Source organism: Dendropsophus ebraccatus, chromosome 11, assembly GCF_027789765.1.
Source record: "Dendropsophus ebraccatus isolate aDenEbr1 chromosome 11, aDenEbr1.pat, whole genome shotgun sequence".
NCBI lineage: Eukaryota > Metazoa > Chordata > Amphibia > Anura > Hylidae > Dendropsophus > Dendropsophus ebraccatus.
The window spans coordinates 3,270,089-3,287,153 of NC_091464.1; the positions used below are offsets into that span (position 1 = coordinate 3,270,089).

A 17,065-nucleotide genomic window follows, 5' to 3' on the forward strand; every position below is an offset into this window, starting at 1 on the left:
GGAACTGTCCAGAGCAGCAGCAAATCCCCATAAAAAACCTTTACTGCTCTGGACAGTTCCTGACATGGACAGAGGTGGCAGCAGAGAGCACTGTGTCAGACTGGAGAGAATACACCACTTCCTGAAGGACATACAGCAGCTGATAAGTACTGGAAGACTGGAGAGATGTTGTATCTCTCCATCTGCAGGCCATCTCTCTGGTATATCTGTAATATATATGTATGCTGTATCCCCCCCATCTGCAGGCCGTCTCTCTGGTATATCTGTAATATATATGTATGCTGTATCCTCCCATCTGCAGGCCGTCTCTCTGGTATATATATCTGTAATATATATGTATGCTGTATCCCCCCATCTGCAGGCCGTCTCTCTGGTATATATATCTGTAATATATATGTATGCTGTATCCCCCCATCTGCAGGCCATCTCTCTGGTATATCTGTAATATATATGTATGCTGTATCCCCCCATCTGCAGGCCGTCTCTCTGGTATATCTGTAATATATATGTATGCTGTATCCCCCCATCTGCAGGCCGTCTCTCTGGTATATATATCTGTAATATATATGTATGCTGTATCCCCCCCATCTGCAGGCCGTCTCTCTGGTATATCTGTAATATATATGTATGCTGTATCCCCCCCATCTGCAGGCCGTCTCTCTGGTATATCTGTAATATATATGTATGCTGTATCCTTCCCATCTGCAGGACGTCTCTCTGGTATATATATCTGTAATATATATGTATGCTGTATCCTCCCCATCTGCAGGCCGTCTCTCTGGTATATCTGTAATATATATGTATGCTGTATCCTCCCCATCTGCAGGCCATCTCTCTGGTATATATATCTGTAATATATACGTATGCTGTATCCTCCCATCTGCAGGCCGTCTCTCTGGTATATCTGTAATATATATGTATGCTGTATCCTCCCCATCTGCAGGCCGTCTCTCTGGTATATATATCTGTAATATATATGTATGCTGTATCCCCCCCATCTGCAGGCCGTCTCTCTGGTATATCTGTAATATATATGTATGCTGTATCCCCCCATCTGCAGGCCGTCTCTCTGGTATATCTGTAATATATATGTATGCTGTATCCCCCCATCTGCAGGACGTCTCTCTGGTATATCTGTAATATATATGTATGCTGTATCCCCCCCCCCATCTGCAGGCCGTCTCTCTGGTATATATATCTGTAATATATATGTATGCTGTATCCCCCCCACCCATCTGCAGGCCATCTCTCTGGTATATCTGTAATATACATGTATGCTGTATCCCCCCATCTGCAGGCCGTCTCTCTGGTATATATATCTGTAATATATATGTATGCTGTATCCCCCCATCTGCAGGCCGTCTCTCTGGTATATCTGTAATATATATGTATGCTGTATCTCTCCATCTGCAGGCCGTCTCTCTGGTATATCTGTAATATATATGTATGCTGTATCCTCCCATCTGCAGGCCGTCTCTCTGGTATATCTGTAATATATATGTATGCTGTATCCTCCCCATCTGCAGGCCGTCTCTCTGGTATATATATCTGTAATATATATGTATGCTGTATCCCCCCCATCTGCAGGCCGTCTCTCTGGTATATCTGTAATATATATGTATGCTGTATCCTCCCATCTGCAGGCCGTCTCTCTGGTATATCTGTAATATATATGTATACTGTATCCTCCCCATCTGCAGGCCGTCTCTCTGGTATATATATCTGTAATATATATGTATGCTGTATCCTCCCCATCTGCAGGCCGTCTCTCTGGTATATCTGTTAATATATATGTATGCTGTATCCCTCCCATCTGCAGGCCGTCTCTCTGGTATATCTGTAATATATATGTATGCTGTATCCTCCCATCTGCAGGCCGTCTCTCTGGTATATCTGTAATATATATGTATGCTGTATCCCCCCCATCTGCAGGCCGGCTCTCTGGTATATCTGTATATATATGTAGGCTGTATCCTCCCCATCTGCAGGACGTCTCTCTGGGTATTATATAAATGTAATATATATGTATGCTGTATCCTCCCATCTGCAGGCCGTCTCTCTGGTATATCTGGTAATATATATGTATGCTGTATCCTCCCATCTGCAGGCCGTCTCTCTGGTATCTCTGTAATATATGTATGCTGGTATCCTCCCCATCTGCAGGCCATCTCTCTGGTATATATATCTGTAATATATATGTATGCTGTATCCCCCCATCTGCAGGCCGTCTCTCTGGTATATCTGTAATATATATGTATGCTGGTATCCCCCCCATCTGCAGGCCGTCCTCTCTCGTATATCTGTAATATCATATGTATGCTGTACCCCCATCTGCAGGCCGTCTCTCTCGGTATCTGCTGTAATTATATGTATGCTGTATCCTCCCCATCTGCAGGCCGTCTTTCTGGTATATCTGTAATATATATGTATGCTGTATCCTCCCCATCTGCAGGCCGTCTCTCTGGTATATCTGTAATATATATGTATGCTGTATCCCCCCCATCTGCAGGCCGTCTCTCTGGTATATCTGTAATATATATGTATGCTGTATCCTCCCCATCTGCAGGACGTCTCTCTGGTATATATATCTGTAATATATATGTATGCTGTATCCTCCCATCTGCAGGCCGTCTCTCTGGTATATCTGTAATATATATGTATGCTGTATCCTCCCATCTGCAGGCCGTCTCTCTGGTATATCTGTAATATATATGTATGCTGTATCCTCCCCATCTGCAGGCCGTCTCTCTGGTATATATATCTGTAATATATATGTATGCTGTATCCTCCCATCTGCAGGCCGTCTCTCTGGTATATCTGTAATATATATGTATGCTGTATCCCCCCATCTGCAGGCCGTCTCTCTCGTATATCTGTAATATATATGTATGCTGTATCCCCCCATCTGCAGGCCGTCTCTCTCGTATATCTGTAATATATATGTATGCTGTATCCTCCCATCTGCAGGCCGTCTCTCTGGTATATCTGTAATATATATGTATGCTGTATCCTCCCATCTGCAGGCCGTCTCTCTGGTATATCTGTAATATATATGTATGCTGTATCCTCCCCATCTGCAGGCCGTCTCTCTGGTATATCTGTAATATATATGTATGCTGTATCCTTCCCATCTGCAGGACGTCTCTCTGGTATATATATCTGTAATATATATGTATGCTGTATCCTCCCATCTGCAGGCCGTCTCTCTGGTATATCTGTAATATATATGTATGCTGTATCCTCCCATCTGCAGGCCGTCTCTCTGGTATATCTGTAATATATATGTATGCTGTATCCTCCCATCTGCAGGCCATCTCTCTGGTATATCTGTAATATATATGTATGCTGTATCCTCCCATCTGCAGGCCGTCTCTCTCGTATATCTGTAATATATATGTATGCTGTATCCTCCCCATCTGCAGGCCGTCTTTCTGGTATATCTGTAATATATATGTATGCTGTATCCCCCCATCTGCAGGCCGTCTCTCTGGTATATCTGTCTGTAATATATGTGTATGCTGTATCCTCCCCATCTGCAGGCCGTCTTTCTGGTATATCTGTAATATATATGTATGCTGTATCCTCCCCATCTGCAGGCCATCTCTCTGGTATATCTGTAATATATATGTATGCTGTATCCTCCCCATCTGCAGGACGTCTCTCTGGTATATATATCTGTAATATATATGTATGCTGTATCCTCCCATCTGCAGGCCGTCTCTCTGGTATATCTGTAATATATATGTATGCTGTATCCCCCCATCTGCAGGCCGTCTCTCTGGTATATATATCTGTAATATATATGTATGCTGTATCCTCCCATCTGCAGGCCATCTCTCTGGTATATCTGTAATATATATGTATGCTGTATCCTCCCATCTGCAGGCCGTCTCTCTGGTATATCTGTAATATATATGTATGCTGTATCCCCCCATCTGCAGGCCGTCTCTCTGGTATATCTGTAATATATATGTATGCTGTATCCTCCCATCTGCAGGCCATCTCTCTGGTATATATATCTGTAATATATATGTATGCTGTATCCTCCCATCTGCAGGCCGTCTCTCTGGTATATATATCTGTAATATATATGTATGCTGTATCCTCCCATCTGCAGGCCGTCTCTCTGGTATATCTGTAATATATATGTATGCTGTATCCTCCCATCTGCAGGCCGTCTCTCTGGTATATCTGAAATATATATGTATGCTGTATCCTCCCATCTGCAGGCCGTCTCTCTGGTATATCTGTAATATATATGTATGCTGTATCCCCCCATCTGCAGGACGTCTCTCTGGTATATATATCTGTAATATATATGTATGCTGTATCCTCCCATCTGCAGGCCGTCTCTCTGGTATATATATCTGTAATATATATGTATGCTGTATCCCCCCATCTGCAGGCCGTCTCTCTGGTATATATATCTGTAATATATATGTATGCTGTATCCCCCCATCTGCAGGCCGTCTCTCTGGTATATATATATATATATATCTGTAATATATATGTATGCTGTATCCTCCCATCTGCAGGACGTCTCTCTGGTATATCTGTAATATATATGTATGCTGTATCCTCCCATCTGCAGGCCGTCTCTCTGGTATATCTGTAATATATATGTATGCTGTATCCCCCCATCTGCAGGCCGTCTCTCTGGTATATCTGTAATATATATGTATGCTGTATCCTCCCCATCTGCAGGCCATCTCTCTGGTATATCTGTAATATATATGTATGCTGTATCCCCCCATCTGCAGGCCGTCTCTCTGGTATATCTGTAATATATATGTATGCTGTATCCTCCCCATCTGCAGGCCATCTCTCTGGTATATCTGTAATATATATGTATGCTGTATCCCCCCATCTGCAGGACGTCTCTCTGGTATATCTGTAATATATATGTATGCTGTATCCTCCCCATCTGCAGGCCATCTCTCTGGTATATCTGTAATATATATGTATGCTGTATCCTCCCATCTGCAGGATGTCTCTCTGGTATATATATCTGTAATATATATGTATGCTGTATCCTCCCATCTGCAGGCCGTCTCTCTGGTATCTGTAATATATATGTATGCTGTATCCTCCCATCTGCAGGCCGTCTCTCTGGTATATCTGTAATATATATGTATGCTGTATCCCCCCATCTGCAGGCCGTCTCTCTGGTATATATATCTGTAATATATATGTATGCTGTATCCTCCCATCTGCAGGCCATCTCTCTGGTATATCTGTAATATATATGTATGCTGTATCCTCCCATCTGCAGGCCGTCTCTCTGGTATATCTGTAATATATATGTATGCTGTATTCCCCCATCTGCAGGCCGTCTCTCTGGTATATCTGTAATATATATGTATGCTGTATCCTCCCATCTGCAGGCCGTCTCTCTGGTATATCTGTAATATATATGTATGCTGTATCCTCCCCATCTGCAGGCCGTCTCTCTGGTATATATATCTGTAATATATATGTATGCTGTATCCTCCCATCTGCAGGCCGTCTCTCTGGTATATCTGAAATATATATGTATGCTGTATCCTCCCCATCTGCAGGCCGTCTCTCTTGTATATATATCTGTAATATATATGTATGCTGTATCCTCCCATCTGCAGGCCGTCTCTCTGGTATATCTGTAATATATATGTATGCTGTATCCTCCCCATCTGCAGGCCGTCTCTCTGGTATATATATCTGTAATATATATGTATGCTGTATCCTCCCATCTGCAGGCCGTCTCTCTGGTATATCTGTAATATATATGTATGCTGTATCCCCCCATCTGCAGGCCGTCTCTCTGGTATATCTGTAATATATATGTATGCTGTATCCCCCCCATCTGCAGGCCGTCTCTCTGGTATATATATCTGTAATATATATGTATGCTGTATCCCCCCCATCTGCAGGCCGTCTCTCTGGTATATCTGTAATATATATGTATGCTGTATCCCCCCATCTGCAGGCCGTCTCTCTGGTATATATATCTGTAATATATATGTATGCTGTATCCCCCCCATCTGCAGGCCGTCTCTCTGGTATATCTGTAATATATATGTATGCTGTATCCTTCCCATCTGCAGGCCGTCTCTCTGGTATATATATCTGTAATATATATGTATGCTGTATCCCCCCCATCTGCAGGCCGTCTCTCTGGTATATCTGTAATATATATGTATGCTGTATCCTCCCATCTGCAGGCCATCTCTCTGGTATATATATCTGTAATATATATGTATGCTGTATCCCCCCCATCTGCAGGCCGTCTCTCTGGTATATCTGTAATATATATGTATGCTGTATCCCCCCATCTGCAGGCCGTCTCTCTGGTATATATATCTGTAATATATATGTATGCTGTATCCCCCCCCCCATCTGCAGGCCGTCTCTCTGGTATATATATCTGTAATATATATGTATGCTGTATCCTCCCATCTGCAGGCCGTCTCTCTGGTATATCTGTAATATATATGTATGCTGTATCCCCCCCATCTGCAGGCCGTCTCTCTGGTATATCTGTAATATATATGTATGCTGTATCCCCCCCCCCATCTGCAGGCCGTCTCTCTGGTATATCTGTAATATATATGTATGCTGTATCCTCCCCATCTGCAGGACGTCTCTCTGGTATATATATCTGTAATATATATGTATGCTGTATCCCCCCATCTGCAGGCCGTCTCTCTGGTATATCTGTAATATATATGTATGCTGTATCCTCCCCATCTGCAGGCCGTCTCTCTGGTATATCTGTAATATATATGTATGCTGTATCCCCCCATCTGCAGGCCGTCTCTCTGGTATATCTTTAATATATACGTATGCTGTATCCTCCCATCTGCAGGCCGTCTCTCTGGTATATCTGTAATATATATGTATGCTGTATCCTCCCCATCTGCAGGCCGTCTCTCTGGTATATATATCTGTAATATATATGTATGCTGTATCCTCCCCATCTGCAGGACGTCTCTCTGGTATATATATCTGTAATATATATGTATGCTGTATCCCCCCATCTGCAGGCCGTCTCTCTGGTATATATATCTGTAATATATATGTATGCTGTATCCCCCCATCTGCAGGCCGTCTCTCTGGTATATATATCTGTAATATATATGTATGCTGTATCCCCCCATCTGCAGGCCGTCTCTCTGGTATATATATCTGTAATATATATGTATGCTGTATCCCCCCATCTGCAGGCCGTCTCTCTGGTATATATATCTGTAATATATATGTATGCTGTATCCCCCCATCTGCAGGCCATCTCTCTGGTATATATATCTGTAATATATATGTATGCTGTATCCCCCCATCTGCAGGCCGTCTCTCTGGTATATCTGTAATATATATGTATGCTGTATCCTCCCATCTGCAGGCCGTCTCTCTGGTATATATATCTGTAATATATATGTATGCTGTATCCTCCCCATCTGCAGGCCGTCTCTCTGGTATATCTGTAATATATATGTATGCTGTATCCTCCCATCTGCAGGCCGTCTCTCTGGTATATCTGTAATATATATGTATGCTGTATCCCCCCATCTGCAGGCCGTCTCTCTGGTATATCTGTCTGTAATATATATGTATTAGAGTATACACAGTTACAGCCATGGGGGGTCAGTACCTGCCGATACGTATCCTGATGATGTTCTTCATTTCGGGAATCGTAATACTGTTCAATAAAACCAAAGTATTCGGCCCGCTTCCTCTGAAGGGTCATTTGGCGCCTTTCTTTATTGGCAGGGAGGTAGCCCTATGGACGGGAAAACAAAGAGCACTCAGGTACGTGGTGGGAGGTAATGGGGCCGATGGGGGCCACCGAGCTTCTCTGCCTGTAAGAAACTTCTAGATACTGAAATGGAACAATAAATAAAGGAGAAACAACTCGGATGTTCTGGGCTCAGAAACCGCTCGCTGCCCCTTTATACTGGGCCATATAAAGAAGCAGGAGCTCTGACACTCACACACTATGTATGTGTGAGTGTGTATATATGTATACACTATGGGGGGCATTTATTAAGTCCAGCGTTTTTTACGCCGGACTTAAGAATGCCCCCGCAGAAGTGACAGCTCAGTGGCCAATAATTGGCTGAGCGGGCCATGATCCTTAAGACGAGTTTTGCTCAGAATGGGGCGGTAGCATCATCTACAGTGACCAGAGAGGGAGGAGGATGCGGGGAAGCACAGAGAGGTAAGTATAGCTTCTTTATTATTCATATATACTCGCAGGATAAGTTTTCTCTATCCGGATGACCCCCTTAAGGTTGGCGTACACCTTCAATAACTGACAGTCCAATAATCACTACCGTCACTTATCTCCATCTCGCTGCTAAATTAGAGATTTGCAGAATTATAATGGAGCCCAAACTGTTACCACAAGTTTCATAGGGCGCCATTATAATTCCATCTACCGCAGCTTTACCAGTGAGACGGAGATGAAGAGGCAGAGTGTCTGACCCCTCCTGCTAACCATCAGCGGGGGTCTCAGCACTAGTGTTGATCGAACTGTTCGAGAAAAGTTAAGTTCGAATCGAACATTTAGATTTTCTCGAACCAAACATTTTACCGTTCGTTTGAGTCAGCGTTCAAGCGCCTTTTTTGCCAGCCAATCAGTGCAGAGCAGAAACGTCATTGCTGAGGTGTAAGGGTCTCATTGGCTGCTAAAATCACATGACCATGTCAGGCTGGGTTCACACTGCGTTTTTGCAACCCGTTTTTTTAATCCGTATTTTGCAAAAAATGGATGAAAAAAACAGATGCAGTTGTGTGCATCCGTTTTGATCCGTTTTTCCATTTACTTCCATTGTAAAAAAAAAAAAAATTAGAGTGACGAGTTGGGGTAAGGGGCCTCCCAGCGAGGAACCATAAGGGGGGTCTCTGCGACCACGACCGGGTGGTTGCTAGAGGGATTTGTGTATAATGGGGATAGTAGTGGTTCAGTAGCATAAGGGAGCTAAACATGGCTGCTGGAGTTAGAGGAGTGGGTGGGCTTAGCTGGGGGGCTTTGTGTAGAGACAAAGAGATTTAGCTAGGCGGCAGGAATACCTGTGGGAGGTACTCCAGGTGTGAGAGGGGGCAGGGATATGAGAATAAAAGGAGAGAGAGCTGGAGCTAGGACAAGCACTTTTTTACAGGTCCCACCCTGTTTTTTATCAAGGTTTTTTGTACTACTGTGTTTGTTGCGTTTTTTTATATTGTTGCAGGTTCAATGTTTATGTAAGGCGGAAATCACGCTCCCCTTTTCATCCAGTTGGTTCCATTTGGTGAGGGGCCCCTTGGCACGGTTCTGCTAGGCGGCAGGCCGCGTCAATGGGGAAGGGATTGCCTAGGCGGGTCACCCTCACCTTGGTTCCTGGGGAAAAGGAGGGCGTGATTTGTGTTCGGCCTCCCCATGTGTATTTAAGTTGTAATAAAAGTTGTGTGTGTGTTATTTATTTCTGTATCATGTAAGTTTTAGCTAAGGGAGGGAGGAGAGTTAGCAGGTTCCCCCCTTAACGGATCAAAACGGATCCGTTTTTTTTTTTTACTGACACTATTTTTGTGTCCGTTTTGATCCGGTTTTTTTTACAATGGAGGTCAATGGAAAAACTGATCAAAACGGATGCACACAAATGCATCTGTTTTTTGCAAAAAATGGATTGCAAAAACGCAGTGTGAACCCAGCCTCACATATAAGTCACTGTGCGGCGTTCTGGGCGCCATTTTCTCCTCATTCAGCGTGTTGTGTGGAGGCAGTCTCAGTGTAGCATCGTCTGCCTGCACGCTGCCATTTCGATTAGTCGCCTTTGTCTCCTCACTCACTCACTGTGCTGTCCAGACGGCTATCACAGTGTATCATCGCCCTGCATGCAGCCATTTTGATTAGTCCATATGCAGCTTTCTGGACACCATTGTCTCCTCACTCACTTTTCCTCATAGGCAGTGAGATTAGTGATATTACACAGATAGGCAGTGAGATTAGAGAGATTAATAGGGTGTTCATCAAGGTTACACTAGCATATTTGAATCAAGCATTTTCCTGTCTATAGACACCATTGCAACCATAGCAATAAGTATCTTTGGGATTGCAGGCTGCATATTGGATTTGCCAATTTATACATATTGCCTAAAAGTGTATTTTGGTCTGCTCACATCTGTTATACATTACTTAAAGGGAACCTGTCATAGGGGATGCGGGCACAGAGCCCGCCCGACCCCCATGGTGCAGCCTCCGGATACCTAACCTTTCCGGCGAGTCCTGGTCCCGCTACTTAGGGTGGTATTACACGGGCCGAGCAGGGCCCGATAATACCTGTAAACGAGCGCCGATCTGCTAGATCGTTGCTCGTTTACTGGCTTTATTACACGGTCCGATAATCGTTTGACAAGAGCTGCAAGGACATCGTTACCGATGTCCTTGCAGCCCTTGCTAAACTGGCATACATTACCCATCCACGTTCCAGGGCTGCTCCTGCCGTCCGCTTCTCCCGGGGTCCCGTGCGCGCTCTAGCTTCATAGCGGCCTGTCAGCTGGTAGGCCGCTCAGCCAATCACAGGCCGGGACCGCCGCGGCCTGTGATTGGCTGAGCGGCTTATCAGCTGACAAGCCGCTGTGAAGCTAGAGTGCGCGTGGGACCCCGGGAGAAGTGGACGGCAGGAGAAGCCCTGGAACGTGGATGGGTAATGTATATCGTTAGTCGCCGGCCACGCACCGCTATTACACGTAGCGGTGCGCGGTCGGCGCCCGACAAAAATAGGGTCTAGCGGGGTCGGGTGGGCTCTGTGCCCGCATCCCCAGTGGCAAGTTCCCTTTAAACGTACATCTCATTTGTGTACGTGCATTTGATTAGTTGTTACAGCTGTATTCCTATAAGCTAAAAAACGTCCTCAGTCTGTCAGGAAAGATACGAAATAGTAGACATCTGTTATAGTAGACATCTGTTATACAGTGATTAAACGTACATCTCGTTTGTGCACATGCATTTCTTGAGTTATTACAGCTGTATTCCTATCAGCTGACATACGTTATTTGTCCGTCATAAAAAAAAAATACTGAATACCTTACATGCCAGTTATACCCAGTAATTAATTGTACATCTTATTTGTGTACGTGGATTTATCAAGAGTGGGTAGATCTGTTGATTTTTTTTAGTCCTATAAAGGGCTCCAATATGCAAGGTCTATATGCACATTGCACTCTTTAAAACAAAACCAAAATTGGTATGAGGGGAAAGATGTTATAAAGAACCCCCCACCCAACAGATAGATGCAAGACCAAATAGAAGGAAATCATTGTTCTTTAGTAAATATATTTAAAAAAATCTACTATAATAAAATAGATATAATGGGAGCTGGTGCCGATACAAATGACGCGGTGACATCATTTCCGGTTTCACCGGGGATACACAGGACGGCTTTTAATTACAAGCCTGCAGCGGCACACGTGTGGGGGTATGTACCTGATTGGTCCAATGGGATATAAATAACGTATTTCAGTCCTATCCCCCCTGTTGTTGGGGATTTGTATCGGCTCCAGCTCCCATTATATGTATTTTATTATTGTTGATTTTTTGTCAAATATTTAAGAAATAACAATAATTTTCTTATATTTGTTCTTGCATCTATCTGTTGGGTGGGGGGTTCTTTTTAACATCTTTCCCCTCATCCAAATTTTGTTTTTTTTTATCTTCTCAGATTTCATATCTACCTTGTGAATATGGTGAGAACCAGAGGTGGTAGGCGAGCAATAACAGGCGTAGGAAAGGGAGATAGAGGTAGTGCTTCCACCATGTTCAGGCCTTGGCACTACCATCACATCTACGGTCTCCTCTTTCTCCTCCACTTCCAAACCAAAGCAGCCCTCTTCTGCTGATGTGCCGCTGCAGCACGATCAAGCACAGTCTCTACTCAAAGATCCCATCAGCCGCTCCCCACCGCCACCAACACGGCTGACACCTTCGCCTACCACCAGTGTGACCTGCACGCCGTCCAGCTGCCAGTCCCGCAGTCTGTGTACCAGGTGTGGGAGCATAAAAAATGCTTTCACCCCAACCATCCCAAAGCCAAAAAACCTAATGTCGGCATTGCCAGGCTGGTGGCTTTAGAAATGTTGCCTTTCCGCCTGGTGGACACAGATGGCTTCCGCCATGTTCTGGCCCTGGCATGTCCCCAGTATTAGCTGCCCCTGCCCTGGCCCAGCACGTTGCAGAAAATATCACATTGGCTGCATCTGTGTCCACCAGGGTCCATCTGACTACAGACACATGGACCAGCAAGCACGGGCAAGGTCACAGCTAGCGTTTTAAGTGTTTTAATGGAATATATAGTTGAAAAATACACCTGTATGAAGGTGATGCGCACTACATACATTGTCTTTCTCCTCATCCTCTTCGTAGGCCTCAAAATGGTTATTTTTTAAATGCCTCTTTCTCTCCTGCTACCTAGTTTAGTTATACTGCAACCTCCATGTTCCCCGCCTGGCTCTTCTCGCGGCCACCAATGGTACCAATTTATCCTCAGTGAGTAAAAAGCCAATTTTTGACAATCTGCATTGCAGATCCATTTTTTTTCAATAATCTCTTCATCTGTTAGATGAATCGATGTTTCTTACAGAGGAGTTGGTGGTTATCCTGAGTGGGTACAGAGCCCATTCTTGACAGTCTGCACTGTAGATCCACCTTTTTTTTTTTTTATTTTTTTTTTAAAATAATCTCATCACCTGTTAGATGTATGTTAGAGAGGCGCTTACGGAGAAGAGAGAGAGAGGCTTACGGAGAGGAGAGAGAGAGGCTTACGGAGAGGAGAGAGAGAGGCTTACGGAGAGGAGAGAGAGAGGCTTACGGAGAAGAGAGAGAGAGGCTTACGGAGAAGAGAGAGAGAGGCTTACGGAGAGGAGAGAGAGAGGCTTACGGAGAGAGGAGAGGCTTACGGAGAGGAGAGAGAGAGGCTTACGGAGAGGAGAGAGAGAGGCTTACGGAGAGAGGAGAGGCTTACAGAGAAGAGAGAGAGGCTTACGGAGAGGAGAGAGAGAGAGAGGCTTACGGAGAGAGGAGAGGCTTACGGGGAGGAGAGAGAGAGAGGCTTACGGAGAGGAGAGAGAGAGGCTTACGGAGAGGAAAGAGAGGCTTACGGAGAGGAAAGAGAGAGAGGCTTACGGAGAGGAAAGAGAGAGGCTTACGGAGAGGGGAGAGAGAGGCTTACGGAGAGGAGAGAGAGAGGTTTACGTAGAGGAGAGAGAGAGGCTTACGGAGAGGAAAGAGAGGCTTACGGAGAGGAGAGAGAGAGGCTTACGGAGAGGAAAGAGAGAGGCTTACGGAGAGGAAAGAGAGAGGCTTACGGAGAGGAGAGAGAGAGGCTTACGGAGAGGAGAGAGAGAGGCTTACGGAGAGGAAAGAGAGAGGCTTACGGAGAGGAAAGAGAGAGGCTTACGGAGAGGAAAGAGAGAGGCAACGGTAGAAGAGACTTACAGAGAGAAGAGAGAGTGGTAGGTAGAAGAGACTTACAGAGAAGAGAGAGTGGATGGTAGAAGAGACTTAGGGCGGGTTCACACTACGGAATTCTCGCAGACAATGTCCGCGGAATTCCGTCAGCTGTCCGCCCTCACGGGCACGCGCTTTTCCACCGGCTCCATAGACACCAACCATTCTATGGGCCGGCGTATTCCGCGATCCGCTAAAAGAGGTGACATGACACTTCTTTCAGCGTATAGCGGAATACGCCGGCCCATAGAATGGTGTCTATGGAGCCGGCGGAAAGGCTTCCAGATGTGCGAGCGGACAGCTGACGGAATTCCGCGGACATTGTCCGCGAGAATTCCGTAGTGTGAACCCACCCTTACAGAGAGAAGAGAGATGACGGTAGAAGAGACTTACGGAGAGAAGAGAGAGTGGTAGGTAGAAGAGACTTACAGAGAGAAGAGAGAGTGGTAGGTAGAAGAGACTTACAGAGAGAAGAGAGAGTGGTAGGTAGAAGAGACTTACAGAGAGAAGAGAGAGTGGTAGGTAGAAGAGACTTACGGAGAGAAGAGAGAGTGGTAGGTAGAAGAGACTTACGGAGAGAAGAGAGAGTGGTAGGTAGAAGAGACTTACAGAGAGAAGAGAGAGTGGTAGGTAGAAGAGACTTACGGAGAGAAGAGAGAGTGGTAGGTAGAAGAGACTTACAGAGAGAAGAGAGAGTGGTAGGTAGAAGAGACTTACGGAGAGAAGAGAGAGTGGTAGGTAGAAGAGACTTAGAGAGAAGAGAGAGTGGTAGGTAGAAGAGACTTACAGAGAGAAGAGAGAGTGGTAAGTAGAAGAGACTTACGGAGAGAAGAGAGAGTGGTAGGTAGAAGAGACTTACGGAGAGAAGAGAGAGTGGTAGGTAGAAGAGACTTACAGAGAGAAGAGAGAGTGGTAGGTAGAAGAGACTTACGGAGAGAAGAGAGAGTGGTAGGTAGAAGAGACTTACAGAGAGAAGAGAGAGTGGTAGGTAGAAGAGACTTACGGAGAGAAGAGAGAGTGGTAGGTAGAAGAGACTTACGGAGAGAAGAGAGAGTGGTAGGTAGAAGAGACTTACGGAGAGAAGAGAGAGTGGTAGGTAGAAGAGACTTACGGAGAGAAGAGAGAGTGGTAGGTAGAAGAGACTTACAGAGAGAAGAGAGAGTGGTAGGTAGAAGAGACTTACGGAGAGAAGAGAGAGTGGTAGGTAGAAGAGACTTACAGAGAGAAGAGAGAGTGGTAGGTAGAAGAGACTTACGGAGAGAAGAGAGAGTGGTAGGTAGAAGAGACTTACAGAGAGAAGAGAGAGTGGTAGGTAGAAGAGACTTACGGAGAGAAGAGAGAGTGGTAGGTAGAAGAGACTTACGGAGAGAAGCCTCCAGGTGATGGGTCGGACATCGCGCGGGATTCCAGGCCAGCTACATTTCCTGAGCTCATCTGTAAGAAAAGACGTTATCACTACCAGCAGCTACAAACACCCGTCATGTGTCCTGTACCAGCCGGGAGACCAGAGATACTGATGTACCAACCTGCAGAGTGGAGACAAGATGGCGGCTGTATATACTACTGCTGCTATATACAGCTACAGGAGCTACTGCTGCTATATACAGCTACAGGAGCTACTGCTGCTATATACAGCTACAGGAGCTACTGCTGCTATATACAGCTACAGGAGCTACTGCTGCTATATACAGCTACAGGAGCTACTGCTGCTATATACAGCTACAGGAGCTACTGCTGCTATATACAGCTACAGGAGCTACTGCTGCTATATACAGCTACAGGAGCTACTGCTGCTATATACAGCTACAGGAGCTACTGCTGCTATATACAGCTACAGGAGCTACTGCTGCTATATACAGCTACAGGAACTACTGCTGCTATATACAGCTACAGGAACTACTGCTGCTATATACAGCTACAGGAGCTACTGCTGCTATATACAGCTACAGGAGCTACTGCTGCTATATACAGCTACAGGAGCTACTGCTGCTATATACAGCTACAGGAGCTACTGCTGCTATATACAGCTACAGGAGCTACTGCTGCTATATACAGCTACAGGAGCTACTGCTGCTATATACAGCTACAGGAGCTACTGCTGCTATATACAGCTACAGGAGCTACTGCTGCTATATACAGCTACAGGAGCTACTGCTGCTATATACAGCTACAGGAGCTACTGCTGCTATATACAGCTACAGGAGCTACTGCTGCTATATACAGCTACAGGAGCTACTGCTGCTATATACAGCTACAGGAGCTACTGCTGCTATATACAGCTACAGGAGCTACTGCTGCTATATACAGCTACAGGAGCTACTGCTGCTATATACAGCTACAGGAGCTACTGCTGCTATATACAGCTACTGCTGCTATATACAGCTACTGCTGCTATATACAGCTACAGGAGTTACTGCTGCTATATACAGCTACAGGAGCTACTGCTGCTATATACAGCTACAGGAGCTACTGCTGCTATATACAGCTACAGGAGCTACTGCTGCTATATACAGCTACAGGAGCTACTGCTGCTATATACAGCTACAGGAGCTACTGCTGCTATATACAGCTACAGGAGCTACTGCTGCTATATACAGCTATAGGAGCTACTGCTGCTATATACAGCTATAGGAACTACTACTACTATATACAGCTATAGGAGCTACTACTGCTATATACAAGATGAAATCATTAGAAGGGAGTGTGACACAGTAAGCGTATGGCCCCCGACACCACTTCTTGCCCCTTCCTGGGTTGCATGAAAACCAGCTGTATTTGTAGCTGTATTTGTTGCATCCGTTCTTCTATTATTAAAAAAAAAAAAAAAAAAAAAAAAAAAAAAAAAAAAAAGGGATCAAGCGTACACAAAAGCATTGCCAACCATTTTTGCGTCTGCAGCCCCCGTCCCCTGCAGCCAGCGCCCCCGGAAGCCCCCAATCCCCTGCAGTCTGCTTATAAAAAAGGGAAAGTCAAGGAAGTCAGTGGAAGAACGGGCGAGAGCGGCCGGACACAAACACAGCTGGTTTTCCATCGGTTTCTTTCGTTCTTCTCACCAAGGTCGGTGTTTGAACAGGAAAGCAGCTGCTTGAATTTCTCCAGCCGGGTTTTCTCCCGGAGAGTCATGGAAGGCGCCCCAGACGCGTTCTGATCGGATATCCGGGCCACAAGTGGGATGATGGGGCGGAAGGGATGCGACTGCAGTTTCTGGAGCGGCTTCCTCAGCACCGACGCATCTAAGAGTCAGAAAAAGCAGAAACATTGATCAGAGAGGAGAGCGGGGTCTCCAGCGACAGAGGAAGAGGAGAAACAAAGCGGTCACTGAGACGGCCCCACCGGCTGCAGTATGGTGATGTACTGGGGATACTGGGGAAACTGGGAGCAACTCCTGCCACAGGGGTCACAAATCCACACAACTAACTCGGGAGAGTTCCCACTATACATAGCGCTATGCTCGATGGCTAGGTGAGCGAGACGGCCCCGGACCCAGCGGGGAGACGGCCTAACGGCCTACACACACGCCACACGGACACACGCCACACAGACCATAGAGACCAGACATATCATACAGACCATAGAGACCAGACATATCATACAGACCATAGAGAC

General features: G+C 45.5%; 1 protein-coding gene across 1 annotated transcript in view; it reads right to left on the reverse strand.

The window, feature by feature from the left end:
- Positions 1 to 17,065, reverse strand: part of TBC1D22B (TBC1 domain family member 22B) — a 72,675-nt gene that overhangs the window by 32,411 nt on the left and 23,199 nt on the right. The window contains exons 4-6 of the mRNA XM_069945421.1: positions 16,513 to 16,692; positions 14,823 to 14,893; positions 7,628 to 7,756 (exon numbers count right to left, since the gene is read on the reverse strand). Of these exons, the coding sequence (XP_069801522.1) occupies positions 7,628 to 7,756; positions 14,823 to 14,893; positions 16,513 to 16,692 (380 nt within the window). The remainder of the gene's footprint in view (positions 1 to 7,627; positions 7,757 to 14,822; positions 14,894 to 16,512; positions 16,693 to 17,065) is intronic.